This window comes from Phoenix dactylifera, unplaced genomic scaffold, assembly GCF_009389715.1.
Source record: "Phoenix dactylifera cultivar Barhee BC4 unplaced genomic scaffold, palm_55x_up_171113_PBpolish2nd_filt_p 000612F, whole genome shotgun sequence".
Taxonomy (NCBI): Eukaryota; Viridiplantae; Streptophyta; class Magnoliopsida; order Arecales; family Arecaceae; genus Phoenix; species Phoenix dactylifera.
In genome coordinates this window covers 22,129-44,232 of record NW_024068008.1, presented here as the reverse complement: position 1 = coordinate 44,232, position 22,104 = coordinate 22,129, and the positions used below count along the sequence as shown (strand labels likewise).

At 39.8% G+C, this 22,104-nt stretch overlaps 1 protein-coding gene across 3 annotated transcripts in view; it reads left to right on the top strand.

The window, feature by feature from the left end:
* The window catches only part of LOC103697743, a 39,991-nt gene extending 18,676 nt beyond the window's left edge, over positions 1 to 21,315 (top strand). For 2 of the 3 annotated variants that reach the window (XM_039119773.1, XM_039119775.1), the window contains 15 exons: positions 1,513 to 1,579; positions 1,661 to 1,723; positions 1,827 to 1,997; positions 2,128 to 2,221; positions 2,302 to 2,381; positions 2,514 to 2,589; positions 2,721 to 2,764; positions 3,138 to 3,205; positions 5,654 to 5,739; positions 5,856 to 6,013; positions 6,109 to 7,423; positions 8,428 to 8,714; positions 11,598 to 11,822; positions 11,912 to 12,068; positions 15,012 to 15,542. In XM_039119773.1, the coding sequence (XP_038975701.1) occupies positions 1,513 to 1,579; positions 1,661 to 1,723; positions 1,827 to 1,997; positions 2,128 to 2,221; positions 2,302 to 2,381; positions 2,514 to 2,589; positions 2,721 to 2,764; positions 3,138 to 3,205; positions 5,654 to 5,739; positions 5,856 to 6,013; positions 6,109 to 7,423; positions 8,428 to 8,714; positions 11,598 to 11,822; positions 11,912 to 12,068; positions 15,012 to 15,316 (3,196 nt within the window). In that variant the 3' untranslated portion in view covers positions 15,317 to 15,542. Of the gene's footprint in view, positions 1 to 1,512; positions 1,580 to 1,660; positions 1,724 to 1,826; positions 1,998 to 2,127; positions 2,222 to 2,301; positions 2,382 to 2,513; positions 2,590 to 2,720; positions 2,765 to 3,137; positions 3,206 to 5,653; positions 5,740 to 5,855; positions 6,014 to 6,108; positions 7,424 to 8,427; positions 8,715 to 11,597; positions 11,823 to 11,911; positions 12,069 to 15,011; positions 15,543 to 19,881 lie in introns of those variants that run through there. The other variant, XM_039119774.1, reaches the window with a different exon arrangement.
* Positions 21,316 to 22,104: the final 789 nt, after the last annotated feature.

Sequence of the window (22,104 nt, the reverse complement as noted above, 5' to 3'; positions counted from 1 at the left end):
TAAATTTTTTATGAGATTTTAGTTGAGTAGATTGGAGGAATTATCTTCTCCCCGATCAGAGCATTGTGATAGTTATTGTTCAGCTAGCAAGATCATGCATGATATTTTGGTGACCACTGCTTTTTGGATCCATGCAATGCCAGTTCTCACCACTTCATGCTTTCATAGATCAAAGTGAAACACCTCATAGATTCATATTATCAATACATATATGATAATTTAGAAGGTTTGGAATAAAGCGGGATTCTTCAAGCTCTAAAAGATTATATGCAGTCAACTGTTTGATGGACGATTGGTATGTTATCCTTGTATAGAGATTAGAGACCTCACATACTTTATATACTAGAAACCCATCTATGGATTACCAATTTCCATCTCTCTCTCTCTCTCTTACACACGTGCACAAAATTTATATGGCTACCATGGTGTAATTAAGACAACATTTTACATTTTGTTGTTGGAGCTTCCATAGAAACCTTTTGAGCTGTTTTTTTTTTTTTTCATTTAAGGTTTGGTCGTGGGACCAAACAGTAGATGAAAACTGGATTTCTATCATTTTGCTTCCAAAAGAACGTGCACTAGTCAGTTATAGTGCCGCTTTTGCTTCATGAAAGAGCATCTAGATTGCATAGAGCTGAAGATTGGTTCTATCAAAAAAAAAAAAAAACGTTTCTTGTTAATGATCTTATTATTTTGACTGATTCAGTGTGAACTTCTTATGAGTTCGTTGAGATCTCATTGATGTAGTGACATCTACTGTCAGAAATTACGCTAGCAATAATGCCCTGCCTGGCAAGAAATGTCCCTCAAAACATCCAGTAACCACAACCTTGATGAACAAGCCTTGTCTCATCTACATTGTGTCAGCATTAGGGATCACAATATGGTTAAATAAAGTTGAACAGCATTCTGAGATGACTCTGTCTGGAAGTCAACCTTGTCTAACTAATTTCCATATATGGGGACACGTTAACGTTGGGTTAAAGAGGTGGTTGGCTGGTTTCCATGAAACTTTAAAAGCTGGTCAGCAAGTGAAGTGACCTATCTTATTGCTCGTGAAGCTTATGAAACTGGGGAGTGACCCTTCAGAGTTTGCCCAGACTTGAAAGAGTCAGTGATGAAGGATGGGGCAACCATTGGATATCGGGACCTATGCCACTCTTTAAGGTCAAAATCATAAACTAAAATTCATACATAAAATTTACTGAAGCATTTATAGATGGGCAGAAATTACTATGACGAGCTGATGGAGCTAGTTTAGCATCGTCTACTTAGATGTTGTCTGCCCACTATTGTTTTGTATTTCCCCATATAATATTACACCGTGCTTTGTCATTCAGCATTATAACGTGCTTGTGGTCCCTGAGGTGGGACCTTTCTAGCTTGATATAAACATCCTTCTTCATGGTTCTTCTCCTGGGTAATTTAACTCTTTGATGAATAAATTTAATACTAGTTTTCAGGTTTGTACCAGTAAAATTTTGATGCGAACATTCTCTCTCATATGAACAGGTCACCACCGCTGGCATCTATTACAATTCGCAACCTGTTGTTGTATACCACAAATGAAAATTGGCAGGTATTCCTTCATTGCTAGCATAATGAAAATTTGCTTTTGTTACTCCATAAATCAATTCAGTTGATGATCTATTGGTAACAGGTTGTCAACCTTAAGGAAGCACGGGACTTCTCCAATAATAAAAAATTCATATATGTTTTCAAGGTCTTCCTTCGATTGTTAATATTGACACCCTGATTCAAAGTTACTTTTTGTCTAGTCAATCAATAAAACTTGTATCCATATATATGAAACATTTCTTTTGCAGAAATTGGAATGGGAATCACTATCAGTGGACCTGTTGCCTCATCCTGATATGTTTGCTGATGAACGCTTAACCTCTTCTAATAAGGAAGAGAATAGGCGAGATGATGATGGTGCAAAGAGACTATTTTTTGGGGGTGAACGATTCCTGGAAGGAATTTCTGGACAGGCTAATGTAATGAAAAAAAATCTGATTACTGAAACTCTGTTTAGGGATATTGCTGTAGATTTCCAAAATAACAAGGTTTAGATTGATACTGATGAATTATCTTGCTCTTATCACAACTATATGCTTTTAACATCAGATAACGGTGCAAAGGACAGAACAGAACAGTCCACTTGGGCTTGAGGTTCAGTTGCATATTACAGAAGCTGTCTGTCCTGCTTTAAGTGAACCAGGTGCCTGATGACTCATTTACTCACCTCAGCTGTCATATCATATCGTAGTTTACTGGATTAAAATTTGAAGATTTGAGCAGGATTACGAGCTTTTCTCAGGTTCATGACGGGATTGTATGTGTGCCTGAACAGAGGAGATGTAGACCCAAAGGCTCAACAGGTATTATGCCATCTTTACGACCTTTTTCATCAGTATTATTATTTTCTTATGCAAGTCGGTAGAAGATGATTTTGCAGATCGAAATAATGATTTATGTTTCTCACTTTGGCACCTCAATGTGAATCTTGGCAGCGTTGTACGGAAGCAGCTGGACGTTCATTGGTTTCTATTATTGTTGATCATATCTTTCTCTGTATTAAAGATGCTGGTAAATATCCTTGTCAGAAGATTTTGACCCAAAGACTGGTTGTTGGTTTTTCTTTCTAAGATCAAAATTCTATTCTGTATTTCTGTTACTGTTATAAACCTTCCATTGATGACAATGATCTTACTTTGCAGACTTTCGGCTTGAATTTCTAATGCAGTCACTCTTTTTCTGTCGGGTAATTCTTTATATACATAATTTTTCCTCTGTTTTTCATTCTCCCTGTTGAAGGGATACAAATTATTACATGTGTCATTAATGATGTGTTTTGCAACTAATTTTAAACAGAGATACTCTTTTTTTCCATCAGGAGGGCTCTTTTGAGATTAAGAGGACTATTCTAGACCTTTATTTCTGAAATTCTTGCTTTTGATTCCAATGTGTTTCCAGCTTAGGAAAAGAAAATCTTTTTTCAGATTTCTCAGTTGCACTGCTCCTAGAGTTTTTGCTTGCCTCATTATCCTACCTGATACATCTATTATCAATAATGTGCTGTTTTTATTTTTTATTTTTTAATGTTCTTGCCCTTAAAATCATATGCTTCCTAACAGGCAAGTGTATCTGATGGAGAAACTACGAAGACCTTGTCCCGCATTATGGTTGGTGGAATGTTTCTAAGGTAAAACCAATGCTCTTTATGCTTGAATAGGTTTTACATATCCAAGTTCTAAGTTCATGTTTCTTTCCCTTTGTTTGCATATTAAAATGAATTTTTTTTCATGTTATATTATCAATATATATTGGGAATTATTTGAAACAATGAGCCATCTTCAATAAGCAATTGATACTACTTATTTTTATTCTGAGGAGTTGAAGCATCATCAAAAAGAATAAAAATTATACAATGCATATGTCCGTGCATATGCGAGTGCAAGTGCATGTGTATATTTGTAGATGTGGAAGGTAAGTATTTCATATTCATGTAAGGGGTGAGGGAGGGATCTTTTCTTTTTCTCTATTTTTTTTTTTTGATTTTTTTTAATGTTCTAGTTTGGTGCAGACTTCTCGACTATACATTTTTTTCTTATTTTTGTGGGGCTAAAATTTATAGTAAATCTAAGAAAGTCATTGTACAAACAGGCCATGTTAGTGTGGGTGACATCTTGTGACATGGGGAATGACTAGGCAAGTTGCTATAGAGGTGGGATAGCCCAAAGTTAAGGATTGGTTCTTTAGAAGGATTTTTTGAGGGTAAAGTTTGTTTACCATTTATCTGCATCACCTAGAAGAACATTCCTGTTCCTAGATATACTCAAGATACTTCTCCTATACCTCCAAAGTTAAGGGGACGGTGTTTTCTTTCTTTCTTTCTTTCTCTGTTGTCAACCTTTTAATGATGGATAGTCAATTTTGCAGTCTGTGAAGTTAATATTTAACTATCAAGTATGAATTATTTTCAGGACTTGAATGTTGACTAAATGATGAGCTTATAAAAGTTGATGTTATCATATAAACTATGAACTATGTTATTTTGATAGCCTACTATACTTTTATGGATGCTTTTTCATATACACACATGCATACATGTATATGTATGTTTTTTTTGTGATCATATATGTATACCCTATCCATATTGGTGTCCCATAGCTTTCAGTCATCTTCATACTTGTATGTTGTAGACTTAAAAATGGGAAAGGACATTTATGTCCCTGTCTTTTGTAGAAAGTGAAGAAGCCAATTCAAGGTTAGTATGTATTTTTAATTTTGAGCCAAGCTTCCAGATGCAGAAACTTAATACTTTGCCTTTCAAAGATTAGCTATACTGCTTCTTGGAAATTATTGCTATTTATCTTAATATCCATATCACCTTTTCTTCCTTAAAACCATAGAGTGACTTTATATACAATTTCATTAACGATGGTGTATAGTTTACAGTGTTATAGTTTGATCATGGTTCGCTGTACTAGCTCAAACCAAGCGGTACAGGGCGCGCTGTACCAAACCGGTTCAATACTAGTACCTAATACGGGTATCGGTATGCCGAAAAGCTTGCGTACCATATTGTACCAACATAGTACTAGTATGGCACCGATACAAGGTCCGGTACCGAGACGGCGAATCTTGAGTTTGATATTCTCTATAGTGCAGTGTCTTCCTTAATACATAAAGTAAAATGATTTGGATAACCAATGGAGCTGGCATTCCCCTCAAATTTACTCTTGGTATTCTATTGTCTTGACACCTTATCTTCTTTTGGCAAGATAGCTAAATTGATTTGGTTTTTCCTGTTATTGTACAATGTTTTGCATTCTGATTTGTCTGGATGCCTTAAGTTGTATTGGCAAACTATCTTCTAGATGTAGAAAAATTATTATTGTGATCAATCTGCCTTTGTGAACCTGCTCATGGTACATGATTAGAAAATGCCCACTCAAATATTAGTTAGTACTTACAACAAGATAAGTTTTTATTTACAAAAACTATTGAAAAACAATGTGATAGCACTAACTTTTTGTATCTTAGAGTCACCAATTATGAATTTGTCTAAATAATAGGATTAAAGTGACAGGAAAGTGTGACATTGTTTTATCCAATTGATATGCCCTTCATATTTGGGCTTGATAACTCATCCTTGCCGAATGATGAAAGCTGAATCGTGTTGTACTACGTGAAATGGTGTATCCAAAGGTTCACTCCTGCGATCCAACCTGCTTCTTGATTGCAAATTTTAACATGCGACAACATTTAGACAACTGAATGTTCGTTTTTGTAACAGAACACTGAAGCCCAATAAGGAAGTTCTTTCTTTCTTTTTTCATTTTGTAATGATTATTGTATCTAGTCAAGAGTTCATGGTAATAACTGGTATTAGATATATACTTCCTGATTTCTGTGATACAGGGTTCAGTTTTGAAGTTCCACATTGTTTGTGGCACTTAACCTCTTGCGTGACATATTAAAAAGAATACTGCAATTAATATCTTCTCTGAAAATATCTTAGGAGCGTCGTAGCTTGTCGTATTAGACTTTGAAGCTTGATTCAGAATGCTAGCATGCCATGCATTAGCTATGTTTTTTTGGAGGAAAAATATTTATTTTAACATGCAAAGAATTTGCCTTTATGCAGGGACACCTTTTCACGCCCTCCATGTGCCTTGGTACAACCATCAATGCGGGCTGCTTCAAAAGAATTTCTGGATGTGCCGGAATTTGGTGACCACTTGACCTTCCATCAATACTAAAATGGAATTTTTAATAGCTTGTTTTCTCTATTTTAAAAAGGCAATGATTGTATTTGAAGCTGACGTTTGTTGTCACATAATGAGCAGGTCAGAATTTTTGTCCTTCAATATATCCTCTTGGGAACCAGCAGGTGCAATCTAATGTTAGCGTTCCTTTGGTTTGTCTCCATTCTCTTCAGATCAATCCTTCACCTGCTCCTCCAAAGTTTGCTTCACAAACAGTCATCGGCTGCCAACCTCTTATGGTACATTGACTGCCAACCTAATGTCACAAGCAATTGTACCTTTTTTTACTGTTCTGCTTCTATTTTCTCTCTTTAAAACAAATGCTTTTCCTCAGATTACCCTTCAGGAGGAATCCTGTTTAAGAATTGCCTCTTTCTTAGCTGATGGAATTGTGGTCAACCGTGGTGCTTTGCTGCCTGATTTCTCTGTCAATTCCTTTGTCTTTACTCTCAAAGAGTTTGATCTCACTGTTCCTTTAGATGCTGCAAAGACTGCTGATTTCTCTGGAAACCATTGTTCCCAAACATCCTTTTCTGGAGCAAGGCTTCATGTGGAGGACTTATACTTCTCACAGTCACCATCAATAAAATGCACTTTGCTAAACCTGGATAAAGATCCTTCTTGCTTTAGTCTATGGGAATATCAGCCCATTGATGCCAGTCAGAAGAAGTGGACTACTCGGGCTTCGCATCTTAGTCTTTCACTTGAAACTTGTGGTGGATTAACAGAAAAGATGAGTTCTGCAGACTGGGCTACAGGTTTATGGAGATGTGTTGAACTGCATGATGCATGTTTTGAGGCAGCTATGGTCACTGCAGATGGAAGCCCTTTGTTGGATGTGCCCCCACCAGAAGGTGTTGTCAGAATTGGGGTTGCCTGCCAACAGTATCTATCTAACACTTCAGTTGAGCAGTTATTCTTTGTTTTAAATCTGTATGCCTACTTTGGTAGAGTTAGTGAAAAAATATCAAAAGTGAGCAAAAGAAACAGGCGGGGAAAGAATGGCAAGTCTTTGGGTGAAAAGTTAGTGAAGAGGATGCCTAGCGATACTGCAGTAAGTTTAGCCGTAAAAAACCTTCACCTTAAATTTTTGGAATCTACATCTATTGATATTCAGGTTATGCCTCTAGTTCAGTTTGGTGGGCAGAATTTGTTCCTAAAAGTCTCCCACCGTACTCTTGGTGGTGCTTTTGCAGTGTCGACCAACTTACAATGGGAGGCTGTCTCTATCAATTGTTTAGATGAAGTGGGAGAAGTAGCTTATGAAAATGGCATAGGGGTGCCTGCTGAGCGTTGCTTTCTGGTGGCTGGCAATGGCTGTCCCCAGATGAGAGCTGTTTTTTGGATTGATAATGGAAGTAACCATGAGGTGAAGTCAGTTCCATTTCTTGACATAAGCACAGTGCATGTGATGCCTTTCAATGTGCAAGATATGGAATCTCATAGTTTGAATATATCTGCTAAGATTGCTGGAGTACGACTTGGTGGTGGAATGAATTACACCGAATCTCTGCTGCATCGGTTTGGGATACTTGGGCCAGATGGTGGTCCTGGGGAGGGACTATTGAAAGGACTGAAAAATTTATCTTCGGGGCCATTGGCAAAGCTTTTCAGAGCATCACCTTTTATTAAAGCTGATCTGGAAGAAAGTATGGAATCCTTGAATCTTTGACATGCACTAAAGAATATTTTTAATTCTTTAAGTTAAAACAATTGCACTACTATTTTTTTTAAGAGAATACATACACATATATATTCTTGAATTGTTTGACAAATATTTTCTGAAAATGGTTAATATATGCATAGAGGGTGAGCCTTGGCATTGGTAAGATTGCTCCATTGTGACCTAGTGGTCTCGGGCTTGAAATACAGAAACCACCTCTCGGTACATAGGGATAAGGCTGCATGCATTTGGCTCTCCCCAGATCCCATAATGGTTGGAACCTGATGATGCACTGACCTGCCATTTTTTTTGGTTAATATGTGCATACAGCTAGTTATTCTTGTTTAAGCCTAGGTATTTGATCATTTTGTTCAACTTGCAGTATGCAAAAATAGTAAGAATCTTAATTTTTGCGTGGGGTTGCATTAACAGCTTTAATGTGTCTGATGAAACATGTATCTCATTAATTTTTACGTGGGGTTGCATTAACAGCTTTAACAGCTTTTCTTATTTATGGTTATGTCTCTAACTTAGCTTTAGATATACCTAGTTTTCCTCATTACAATGTTCTCCTGGTGGGGAATTTCTTGTCTTAATTCAAATTGAACTTTCATGGTATATAAGACTCTCTCTTTCTACATGAATATGATTAACTACAGTCTAGTGGCACCAATAAAACAAAATAGAGACTTTTTATGGAATGCTTACATGGATGTTCTGGTATATTTCATTTCAGTCACTCATTCAGATTTCTGTTCACTATTGCATTAGATTTAGCAACCTAGATTATAAAATGTGGCTTAGGATTATCATTAATGCTAATATGAAATCCTGTTTGTATTTGAATGTGAAACGTTAGTATTTGTATACATGTTTTCTCCTTTTATCTGTTATTCTTCTTTTTTTGTTTGGATATGCCCAATAAATATTTTCTCAGCAGGATTGCTATCATTTCTTTCTTCTTTTTTCTTTTTTTTTTTTATATTCCAGATGGATGCCTCAAAGAGGAAGATCATGGTATACTTTTGGAGTTGGGGATGCCAGATGATGTTGACGTATCTGTAGAGCTGAAGAATTGGTTATTTGCTCTTGAAGGCACCCAGGAGATGCAAGAAGGGTGGCGGCTTTCCAATGATGATTACATTACTAGAGAAGAAAGGTGTTGGCATACAACATTTCGATGTTTGCAAGTGAAAGCAAAAAGCAATAATGTACCTAATTCAAGCAGCTCAGGGAAATTGTGCAAGAAACAGAAGTTTCCTGTGGAATTAATAACGGTGAGTATTTAATGCATCATTTAAGATAAAACTTGCTTTCTATTTTATTTTTCTCGATCTTGAATAATTAAGAAATATTAGCTGAAAACATGTAACATTTTCTAGCTCTGGAGTTCCTCATTTGAAATCTGGACATTGTTAACCCTGTTACCAAAAATTTAGTTTGGTGCTCTTTACAACATTGCTATAGTCTAAGAAAAAAATTCAGTGTAGTGGTATTATCTATTTCAAATATTCAGGATCAACAGTGTTACCTCATATAGAGAGGACTTGCTTGGGGTTTTCTCAGAAGCCTGATGTATGCTTAGATGTTTTCATAAATCTCTTTGGGGTGGGAAGTAACTCCTTAGTGAGGCTAACCATGATTCTGTGGAGTAATGTGGTTCACAGACATTAAGACTGGCCATCATTACTTGCATTCGCTATAAATAAAGTTTTATGCTCATATCTAGGGGCCATTTTTTTAAATTTCTTTTATAGATTTGTTGCAACCAAAGATTAAATACTTTGTTAAAAGAAGGCTCAGCCTGCTTTTTATCTTGGCCTCCAGTAGTATTGGTTGCATTGGCCATACTGTTCACCTTTTTGCATTGATTCATCCTTCTATGGTGAATCTCTCCCTCTCTCTCTCGCTCCCTCTCATGCGCGTGCATGTGTGCACTCGCGCTCACTCGCTTGCTTTCTAGCTTCTTGCCTTTCTACCTCCCCCTTTTGTGTGCCTGAGCACATGCTCTCATGTGAGTGTATGTTTTCACCCTGCATTTGTTCTTGCATCTTGACTTTTATTTTATCTGGTGTGCTTGCATATTTTTTGCATTAAAATCTGTTCCTTTCAATCAAGGTTGGAGGAATCGGTATCGGGCACCGTACCGATTTTTCGGTGGCACGACTCAGTACGGGCCATGTTGGGCCTGTACAGACAGAAGGCACAATACCGTGGGAGAGAGGAAAAGAGAGAAAGGGGAGAGAGGGAGGAAGGCCGGAGGAGGGTGGCGGATGCCGGTGGGGGCTGGCCGAATCTGCGGGAAGCGAGGCCATGGCTGCTTCCCCTGGTTTGAACGAAACAAGGAGCCACGACCTTGCTTGCCGCGGCCTCCGCTGGCATCCTGACCTCTCCCTTTCCCTCCCTCCTCCGCTCGCTCTCTCTTTTCTTCTCGTTCTCTGGTTCCAGCAATGGGTCTCGTTTTCGTTGCCGGAACTGTACCGGTGAGGCACCGGTATAGCTCGGGATGGCCAGAACTGCCCGGTTCAGGACGGTTTTGCCAACCTTGCTTTCAATGATGTTAATGCAATTGTTGTCTTGTAACGTTAGACTGACTGCTTATGGTCACATAATACACCAAAAACATATCCCGTTTTATTCATCCTTCTCTAAGCAAGCATTGCATCTATTTCTTTGATGCCTATGCTTGCAATGGTATCCTTGGTAAAGAATCTTTTCACTTTCAGATTTATTTTGTTCATTGATTTTGACTGTAGTGAAGCATAAACATAAAAAGTAAGCCTTGCTATAACTATACAAATTTGGCTCTGTAAATACATTTTCAGGGTTGATTCCTATCCATGTCCAAAGCCTTCTAAGATGAATCTTTGTTCCATCACATCTTTGCAGTGGAACATGAACATAATAGATAAGCCTTGTTGTAGCTATATGCATCCAAAGTCTTCAAGATGAATCATTGTTCCACCACACTTTGCTGTAAGTTCATATGTGAGTAATTAGCTTAGTATTTCTTGTACACAAAAAAAAAAGCTTAGTATTTCAACTATTTCAGTGCAATTTCAAAAAAATTGTCTTTATTCTTATAGATAGGGTACTGCAATGCCTTTCCAACTATTTGATATTTTCCTTAATCTTCATGATTCTATTTGAAGGAACTAGTTAACCAAATAAACCAAACTCTCCCATAATTTCCCACAACTAGAATTTCATCTGGTCCAAATGTTTTATGAGTTCTTTTTTTTGTAGAATAACCATCTCGATCTTTTATGACTATAAATGTTGAAGTGGAAGTAAAATATCAAAGTTTGTGGCCTCAAGTACATTAAATTCTTTGCTGTCCTGCATGTAGGCCTTATGGCACATAATAAGCATAATAAGGTATATACTTTGGAGAGGTAAATTCTCTTAATTGAACATCAAAGAATTAAACTGTGTCAGGTTTCTAGTTCTTTTAAATGGATTTCTGACTGTTTGGTTTTGCTGTTTTGATGCTGAGTTGGTGGTGATGTGGAATCTGTTCAGACTTCTCCATGATTTTGTTCTTCATTTGTGCAGATGGTGGAAGAGAGGGGGGGGGGGGGGGGGGGGGTTTGTTTAGATGGGGTGAGGGGGCTTTGTAGCTAGAGCTTGGTCTCCGGTTTATGGCAAGCAATGCTCTTTTTTTCAATTTTTGTGTGTGTTTTCTTTTTTTTCTTTCGGGTGGGGGGGGGGGGGGATGAGGTGAGGTAGGTTTGGTTGTGTGGTGTTACGGCTAGGGCGTCTTGACACAGTGATAGGATGGCACCAGTATAAGGTCCGGTACCGAGACGGCATACTTTGGTTTACTGTATATGTGTTTGTAGTTGCAGTCGACCATGGACATCCTAGTCATTCGTCACTCTGCCCCACCTTTATTTGAGAAATATGGTGGGATTGGGAATCCCTACTCATTTCATGAATTCAACTAATATAAAACTAGAGACCTAATCAATCCTATTGTTATAGCCAATAATGTATATGTTTATATACTAGTTCTATGGAACAAATAATGTTCTAGCATCCTTCCTGATTTAGTTAAAATTAAACAACCATTTAGATTTTCATTTATTCCGACATATTAGTTTTGTTTCTCATTGATTACTTGTCTTAATTACGGATATATTGTTTGATGATGCTTTCAGGTGGGAGTAGAAGGTTTGCAGGCACTGAAACCTCGTTCCACAAACCACATATTCCAAAGAGATTCAAAAGATACTGATCACGTAGATAAAGATAGGAGGACCATTGGAATTGTTGATAATAGCGAGGGCATAAATATTGAAGTATGCTTAGTTATCAGTGAGGATGATAGTGACCTGGCAGCCAAGTGGATGATAGAGAACATTAAATTCTCGGTCAAACAACCGGTAAGACACTTCAAGTCCTGTGGTTTTATTTTTGTTTATTTTTAGTATAATATGGAGATCCAGTCATTTCCAATGTGTTTGCCATGCAGATTGAGGCAGTTGCTACGAAGGAGGAATTAGAGCATCTTGCTTTCCTTTGCAGGTCTGAAGTCGATTCAATGGGCAGAATTGCAGCAGGAATTCTGCGTTTGCTTAAGCTTGATAAATCCCTTGGCGAGGCTGCTATACATCAGCTCTGCAACCTAGGTACGTTTTTTCTGAAAAAAGATCATGAAATCTTTTTTTAATGATTTTGTTAGGAAATGGTTGAGACAGCTTCAAAAGGGTGTTAAGATTGTTCCCTATATTTCTCCCTTAGGAATAAGAAACGCTTATTGGTAAAAGTTAACATTAAAATATAAGAATGGAGAGAGATTACACCTTAGCTATTACTTGCACTGTTAACTTTTTTTGATCAGAAAAGTGACTTTATTCATATTAGTAGACTATACTTACATCACCAGGGTTCCTAGGATTGTAGGGAACTAGGGATATGTTCACATGAGGCAGTCAACCCAGCTCGGACCAGAACAACATGAAAGGTCAACCTAGCTTGAAAACACAATGAGAACAAAGGGAGACCGTGGGAACCACATACGATGACACTATAACAGCTTACATAGAGCTTGTAGATACAACGTGGACAAGCATTGCAGAGGTTGACGAGGATTCTGTATGGGGGTTGCGAACAACTGAGGGTTATGAAAGGACCTTGGAGGGCTAACCCAGCCCAGGAAATTGCAGCCCTAAGAACCAATTGCTAGTATAGGCAACACGAACCACTCCTGATGGGTAAGAATCAACCAAGAAGAACTAGTCATGGGATCAAGAAGGTGGAGCGAGGCCATTGGAATGGCGTCCCATGAGAGTTTTGCTTATCGACCACAGCATTATGCTCAGCCTTCCGGGCCTCTAATAGGCCAGGATGAGCTTGTTGTTTAGTGGTAGGGTCCAGCAGCTGCCCATCCGCATGCCTTTATCCACGTTGGCCTCATGGTCATGGATCTTCTCGCAGTAGGTAGGGCATGTTCCATGAAGGAAATTGGTGAACCAACTACCACCCCTGGGGTCGGAAGGCCTAGATCGCCAACGCTGGAACTTACATTGTGGTCAATGATAAAGTAGAATACTCCACCTTTGATTAATAGTCTATCTTCCTTAGTATGCGCAACCACCTTGCTCTTGAGGTGTGGTGACCTGCCCTGGTGAAGGACTGCACTATTGACTTGGGTTCAACATCTTGGGTTCTGTCGCTTTGCCTTATGCTTCCCTGCTGCCTTCCTTGATGAGCTTGGGCAAAGGGCCTCATGTCGAAATGCTGTTCTCCTGGCGTGTCCACTTTGACGGAGAGAGTCAAGCACCTTGAACTAGAGGATACCTCCATGGGACCTCCAGTTGATGTGTGGCTAGACTCTTGGTCCAAACAAGGAATCCACTGGGAGGTATTAAAGGCTGTGATGGTAGGTGGCATAGCACTGCCTTACCCCAAGTTTTGGGCTACATGACCAATTTCCCATCCTAGTCATGCAAGCTTTGGGTGAACTCAGACTACAACTCGGGAGGAGTGCACTAAATGACCTTAGCTTTCTGATCAATCATGTGTCTAGCCACCAATCAAGGACCATATGTTGGCTAGACTAGAGCAAGAGGTGTCGCCTCCAACAGTGAACTTGTCACTAGCATGGAACTTGGTGCAGCCGAATCCTTGGACATAATGTTGTCTAGCGCACTTCCTGACCTGAATGATCCTCTGGGAAGGTGCACCCCTGATGGTCATGGCCAAGTTGCCTGCAAACAAAACATACTGTATCGACACTCATCATACCACAAACTGCTGCTCCACCCCACTATCCAGCTGATCCCACTTGGATGCTAGGAACCAAAAAGTTGAAGAGGGCCAACCACAATGCGATGCCCACAGGCTGGCCCTCTGAGAAGGTGCACCCTTGATGGTCATGACCGAGTTGTCTGACCAAAACATACTGTATCAACACTCATCATAGGTGAACTGATGCTATACCCCATTTTCTAGTGAGTGCACTTGGATGCTAGGGATCAGAGGGTTGGAGTGGTCCAACTGCAATGCCAGCCTCATGAAGTTGGCTGGAGTCTCAGGTTCGGTGGAAACCACTTTAGTAGATGGGTTGGCACATAGAGGTGCATTAGCAGCCAGGGGGATATTAAGAGATGCCATTTTGTCCTAGTACTCATTCGGGAGTGTCGGCATTCTCATCGACACCATGGCTGTATTAACAACATTAGCAGCGGGGATGTAGTTGGGTTGCCATGCCTCGAGCACCCAGCCAGTGATCAACCCTGGCCCAGTCGCTTTGACCTTCATGTCTTTGCCGGCATGAAAAGCAATTGAAAACCATTAGGAGATCCTATTTAGCAAAAAGCTCGTGCATAATCACCTCTGGCGGTGGATGGAAACCAAATAACTTGCCCCTGAGACAAAATTGTGAGGCTGTTGTACGTGAGCCAACTCCGCATCATCAAAGCTCATGGTCTTGTTAAATTTCACATGTAGTCTGTAACCGTCAGGTGAGGTAAGAGCTTGTGTCTCCCAACTCGGTGAAGACCAGCCTGAGCCACTTCTGCCCACGTCTGCTGAGGTGCTCCAGCACCACCTTCCAGCTGCTCAAAGCCCAGCAGAGGTGAGGAATCACACCTGCACTAAATCATGGGCTTACTCATCCAATCTTGATGCCAGCATTTCTTGAAGTGGGGACAGTGTCAGCAAAAATGCCAGGGGCTAAATCTGACTTGATCATTTTGATTATTTTCTTAATGGTGACTGTAGTTGTACCTCCAAGGCTCCAACACCTGTACCTGTCACCTGGATTTTTTAGTTGTAACGGAAGAAAGGTTGGAAGCAGGACCACCTTAATCCGTGGTGGGGAAAAGGCCTTGTAGTTTCTGGGTAGTAGGCTCAACCGAGTGGTTCCATAAGCTTCCACAATGAGCTCACTGCTCTGTCACAAATGCCTTCAACATATCTCAATTGAAATAATTTGATATTTTGGAAGAACCTCAAGAGGATTTAAATCCATACAGCTATCAAATAGAAAAGGACCAACATTTCGGGCTATGTTTCAGTTGGTTTCATTGGGAGCTTGTAATCATTTGCTTCAAAATATTTGTTTGCAGGAAGTGGGAGCATAGACAATATCTTAACGCCAGAAAAGCTCAGCAGACGCGGTAGTGTTGGCAGCATCAGCTTCACCCCTGAAACACCCAACTCACATGCCATCATTGAGAGTCCAAATCAAAGCTTGGAATCAACAATTGCTTCACTGGAAGCAGAGATTGCTGACTCACAGATGAAGTTCGCTGCCCTCATTTCAGAACTGAGCAGTTCCGAGCCTTCTGGATATGTTGCAGACATGAAACAACTCAGTAAAAAGCTCGAAGGCATGCAACTTTTGTTGACAAGATTGAGAACTCTGGTATAGATTGGTCTGCAAATTGATGGTGTATAGGATCAGGATGGAATAGATTTTGTGGCCTTGGCAATTCTTTCTGTACATATTTATGTATGTTGTTGAGTTTATACAAGGCTGTAATAAACAACGGGTGACTTACCTTGGGAAATTTTGTATCTCCCAGACGTATCATCTTGTATCATTTTGATAGGATTTAAGAAAAAAATGAAAGGGAAAAATTATTTTGTTATTTTCAGTTATGGTTTACATGCTCAAACGAAATCTGATAATATTTGCAGATGCTCTGTAATATCAGGTGCGTATGTTAGTTATGAATATTCGGAATACTTGAAAGAGGAGGAACAATTTTTTAAAATTCTCAAATTCTGCCCTGCCGTTCTCCTCTTCTTCCTTTTTCTCATTCAAAATAAAAAAATATGGAACTCATGAGCAGAAGCTGGAGCCTCTACAAGTGTTGCTCAGAAAATAGAAGATTGTGTATCATAGAGCATCTAATTGGTATAGTATCCATGATCTCAAAGATTTTGAATTCCAAATAAAGAACTTCCAAGGGAGCAGATGGTTTTATGATTTAATAACGATCCAATATTCAATGACGAAGTCATGACAGCTTAAATTTTTAGCTATAAATCTAATAGTAGAGGTTGATCATGGATCATCCTAAATTTGATCTATTTTCTAAAAAAAGAAAGAAAGATCTAAAAGAATACTTCATGAAGATTTGAATGCTGATCCAATTGTGGATCCTTAAAATGCAGTCCTTTGATTTATGATAGTTATACAAATTGCATAAATTGAAGAATACATCTGGATCATCAAATATTTAGAAGATTCAACAGTAGATCATCAAATACAGAGCCACTGCGAGCTGGTTCAATGGTCCTAAAAAACCTGATTGATCGTCAACTTTGCTACCCAACCTTGTATGGAGAAATATCATGAGGACGGCCATCTAAAACAGTGTAGGAAAAATGCAAGCCAATATAAAGGTAAGGAAGAAATGGCAGCAAGAAAAATCTGCTACTGATCTTATAGTCCTAAAAAGGGCTAATCTGAAATCAGAAATCAATTGACCACTATATCATCAACCTGGACAAACCCAAATAAAACCGTCCAACATGTTATTAGATTGGGCAGATGACTGAAAATTAGTCCGTCCGAAAAATCTTTTTTTAAAAAATATCCCTGCGGGCATTGGCAGGAGAAGAAAACAAAAGTCATATCATATTATGGGTGAATGTAGCAAAAATATCTTGACTATCCAAGCCATAAGGTCCTTTAATATTAAGCAACATAGCATAAGTCTGTCACAGCATCCTAATTATAATGGGCATTTTTGGGCCATCATGAATTTAAGGTTTTGCTTGAAATTACCAAGATAAGGCCCCGTTTCAAATCGCCAAATGGGCCAAAGTAACAACTTGAAACAAAAAAGCATCTGAATGTCATACTTCGAATATCCTTTGTATTTTTAAGCAATTCCTGTTCAGATTCTCTTCAACCATAGATAATAAGGTCAAAGTACATTAAATAGTTAAGAGTAGGTATTGCAGTGCCAATACATTGAAGAAAGCATGAAGTACTCGAAAATTTAATTTCATTTCCATTATAACACGAACACTGGAATTCTAATAGACATAAAAACACAGTACGTTCAATGCAAAATCTTTTTTAACAATAAGATTGTAATTTGTGCAAGAGGCAGTCTATTAGTCCAACCATGCACTAATTAATTAGTAAGTGTTCTTGTTGGACTTCAGCTGGGTCATTCAATTTCTTACATGAAGAAGAGTTAGCACTTTCAATATTAGTCTCTTGCAATGGTTTACCCATAGTCAATCCACAAGAACTGAGATCTCAGTGGGGATCCATGCTCCGATATGATCCATCCAAATACTTATGGATCTACTTGCAGGAGTAGCTCAATATATTTGGGGGTCTAAGGCCGTTTTGTTTTTGAAGTCTTCCCTGCAGTGGGCCGGCCTAAGAGGCCTTTTTTGTTTTTATTTTGTTTTTGAGGCCTTTCCTGCGGTGGGCCTTTCTTGGGCTGGGGCCTTAGAGAACCGCCTAAGTTGCTTAAAGGGTTGGACCGGCCCTATCTGGTTGAATAGATCTATTTTGACTATATGCTTCTATGTGCACCAACTGCTCAACCAATATCTTGAGTTTTTCAATTCAAGCTTAACTGAAGGAGGCACTTTAATTGTAACAAAAATTTCTTGAATCAATCTAAAAATAAAGCGGTCAGAAGTAATGCAAAACATGTCCGCAATATGATAAAGACACGAGCAACGATATTGAAAATAATAATGATTATCATAACAATAACAGTAACAATTGTTTCCTCTTACACCCCTCGTACATGAATAGCTAGGATTTATCTAGCTGTCTCTCAAAGATAATAAAATAGCACCATAATAACAACAACAGCGATATCAAGAACCTATCCAAAAAACCATCTAGGATTGTAAGAACTAATTAAAAATCACAGGTTTCTTGTGCAAGAGCAACAATGCATGGAGGGCTTCGTTTTCGGCAGGCGCTAACATTCCTGTTTCCTCGCTAGAACTCTCTTTGTAAGAGTCGTCCTCGTAATTTAGCATCACCAAGAGAAGCTCCCCTTCCATGATCCCTCCATCACCCTCCTCCCTAATCTGGCAGCCTGCTCGCCGCTGCACCCTGATCGCCCACGTCTCGAGGATGTCGCCGGCCGTCAAGTGATTGTCCTTCAGGAACTTGTGGTAGTCGGGGCCCCTGAAGCGGAAGCATTTCTTGCCGCTGTGTAGTTTCTTCAACTTCATATGGTACACCCGTCCCAGCCGGTCAAGAACGCTCACCCTCAACCCATCTCCCACACCTTGCCGCGTCGCGAGCTGCTTCTCCCCCTCTGTCATCATCTCGAGGAGCACCTGTTTCACCTCCTTCTCCGAGTGCTGCAGACGGTTCTGGTCCGGGTTGACGTCGGTTTGGGAAAGCTTCTTTCCTAGCACGCGCACCGGGCGGTTGATGATGCCCAGTCCCAACAATGTTTGCATCAGCCATTCGCATGGCTGCACTTCGGTGCATAGCTTCTCGCAGGGGGCGCGACTGCGGTGGCCACGGTTGTCGCCGCTCGTTCCCGTTGTCGTATTTCTCGTCTCCTCCCCCACCTGGTTGGGCTTGTTGCTTCTTGGTTCTTGAAATGATCTCCTCTTCTCGGCGGGTTGGGCGGGATCTTCGAGGCCGTTCTTGGCTTCATGATCTTCTGTCGGGCGATTGCCATGGCTACGGTTGCCACCGCTCGTTGCTGCTGTGGTCTTTCCCGTCTCCTCCTCCGCCTAGTTGGGCTGGCTTCCTGGTTCTTGAATTGTTTTCCTCTTCTTGGCGGGTGGCTCGGGATCTTCGAGGCCGTTCTTGGCTTCAAGATCTTCTGCCGGGCGATTGCCATGGCTACGGCTGCCACCGCTCGTTGCTGCTGTGGTCTTTCCCGTCTCCTCCTCCACCAGGTTGGGCTGGCTTCCTGGTTCTTGAATTGTTTTCCTCTTCTTGGCGGGTGGCTCGGGATCTTCGAGGCCGTTCTTGGCTTCAAGATCTTCTGCCAGGCGATTGCCATGGCTATGGTTGCCACCGCTCGTTGCTGTTGTGTTCTTTCCCGTCTCCTCCTCCACCAGGTTGGGCTGGCTGCCTGGTTCTTGAAATATTTTCCTCTTCTTCGGAGGTAGGTAGCGATCTTGGGGGGTGTTCTTCGCTTCAAGATCTTCTATGAAACCCATGTCGCCACGGAACAAAGATTAGATGGAGTTGATGCTGCTTCTTGATATAGCCACGATCTGGAAAGGAAGCAAGAGAGATTGGGGAGAGGGTGTAAGCCCCGGTCCTTTATAGGGGTTTTCCTTCCTATTTCTATGATGAATCGGAGAGCTCCAAATCTGAAAGCGAAAAGGTTTCGGATTAGACGCATAACACAGGTGAAAGCGCTTAAAATCTAGATACTCCTCTTTTTTATGCGGACTCTCTTGTATGCCGCATGAGTACGTGGGGTGAGGAGCACAGAAATTGTACGGATCTTTTACAGTTGGCATACGTGGCAGATTTGGGTGGGAGAAGGATTTGAACTTCAGAATTTGCACACGAAATTGTCCAACTTGCAAGCGTTGTTGCCTAGCTGGTGCTTCGCACCTTCATTAAATCATGGACTAAATCTGACTTGATCTTTTTGATTATTTTCTTAATGGTGACTGTAATTGTACCTCCAAGGCTCGACACCTGTACCTGTCACCGGGATTTTTTAGTTGTAACTGAAGAAAGGTTGGAAGCAGGACCACCTTAATCCGGGGTGGGGAAAAGGCCTTGTTGTTACTGGGTAGTAGGCTCAACCCGAGTGGTTCCATAATCTTCCACACTGAGCTCACTGCTCAGTCACAAATCCCTTCAACATATCTCAATTGAAATAATTTGATATTCTGGAAGCACCTCAACAGGATTTAAACCCATACATACACCTATCGAATAGAAAAGGACCAACATTTCGGGCTATGTTTCAGTTGGTTTCAGTGGGAGCTGGTAATCATTTGCTTCAAAATATTTGTTTGCAGGAAGTGGGAGCATAGACAACATCTTAACGCCAGAAAAGCTCAGCAGATGCGGTAGTGTTGGCAGCATCAGCTTCACCCTTGTAACACCTAACTCACATGCCGTCATTGAGAGTCCAAATCAAAGCTTGGAATCAACAATTGCTTCACTAGAAGTGGAGATTGCTGACTCACAGATGAAGTTCCCTGCCCTCATTTCAGAACTGAGCAGTTCCGAGCCTTCTGGATATGTTGCAGACATGAAACAACTCAGTCAAAAGCTCGAAGGCATCCAACTTTTGTTGACAAGATTAACAACTCTGGTTTAGATTGGTCTGCAAATTGCTGGTGTACAGGATCAGGATAAAATAGATTTTGTGAACTTGGCACTTCTTTGTGTACATATATACGTATGTTGTTGAGTTTATACAAGGCTGTAATAAACAATGGGTGACCTACCTTGGGAAATTTTGTATCTCCCAAACATATCATCTTGTATCATTTTTATCGAATTTAAGAAAAAAATGAAAAGGAAAAAGTATTTTGTTATTTTCAATTATGGTTTACATCATCAAAAGAAATCTGATAATATTTGCAGTTGCTTTGTAACGATCTCCAATTTCTTAAAATTCTCAAAATCTGCCCTGCCGTACTCCTTTTCTTCCTTTCTTCTCATCATTCGAAAAAAAAAAGGAAAAATGGAACTCATGAGCAGAAGCTGGAGCCTCTTCCACTCCTCTTCCATAAAGAAGTCCCAGAATCCATTTGAAGAGGTTACAGACCTTGCCTCTGGTCATAATTTAGTTAGAAATCGATGGACTTGATGAAAGTGTAATATTTGTCTGATGAATCAAAAAAGGGTCTTGCTCTTATTTCAAATAGAATCCTTGGCTTCCATCAGTAAAAGTCTCTCTTTAAGATAAAGTAGGCTTCTTCTTGCACTTCAATTAGAAATTTGAATTTCATTAATCTCAAAGGCTTCTTTATATAAAGGAGTCCTAGGTTCTGTCTGCAAGAGGTCATGGACAGAGCTTCAACCCTTCTTTTACATGAGCAATCCACCGGATTACTGTCATTAGATAACCTCTCTTTGTCATCTCGAAGAACTGCTTCCTCAAGTGTTGCTCGGAAAATAGAAGAATGCGTATCATAGAGCATCTAATTGATATAGTATCAATGATCTCAAACATTTCGAATTCCAAATAGAAAACTTCCAAGGGATCAGATGGTTTTAAGATTTAGTAACGATCCGACATTCAATGACGAAGTCATGACAGCTTAAATTTTTAGCTATAAATCAAATAGCAGAGGTTGATCATGGATCATCCTAAATTTGATCAATTTTCTTAACAAAAAAAAGAAAGAAAGATCTAAAAGAATACTTCATTAAGATTTGAATGCTGATCCAATTGTGGATCCTTAAAATGCAGTCCTTTGATTTATGGTTGTTATACTACAAATTGCATAAATTGAAGAATACTTTAGAAGATTCAACAGTAGATCATAAAATACAGAGCCACTGCGAGTTGGTTCAGTGGTCCCAAAAAACCTGATTGATCGTCAGCTTTGCTACCCAACCTTGTATGAAGAAATATCATGACGACGACGGTCATCTAAAACTGTTGTAGGAAAAATGCAAGCCAATATAAAGATAAGGAAGAAATGGCAGCAAGAACAAAGTGTCACCTTAAAGAGGTAATTGAATGAAGGAACGTATTCCTTCCAATATTCTGGATGGGCATATACTGACTGAAAACTAGGGAGCAAGGAGAATGTTTATGCACTTGTCCTAAATGATTTGCAATGCAATCATATAAGTGAATATTCTCTAATTTCTATATATCCATTTAACAATTTGCTGCTCTTCAGATTAGTTATCCCATAAGGCCTAATTAACTCATCCATCATAATCTGAGCACAAACATTAAGCATTTAGAACTTCATGTGAACAAACAAGTGAACTGCTGCAGTATCTTCCTTTTTTTTTGGTACATCGGCGACTCACACATAATAAGTGTGAGTGTAGTCAATTAAGTCAGAAAGAAGCAGAAAGTGCAAAGTAGACGGGATGGAGTCATGTCTATCCCAAATAATACCTCCGGAGTGATGTGCTACATAGGAAGCCACCCATTCCATAGCACAGTTGGCCTCCCTGTACGCATGAGTAACCCAAAATGCAGTACATTCACCTAGTAGATGTCGAATATCGTGGATCAACCGTATCCCCTGGTCGGACCGCCCGAAACT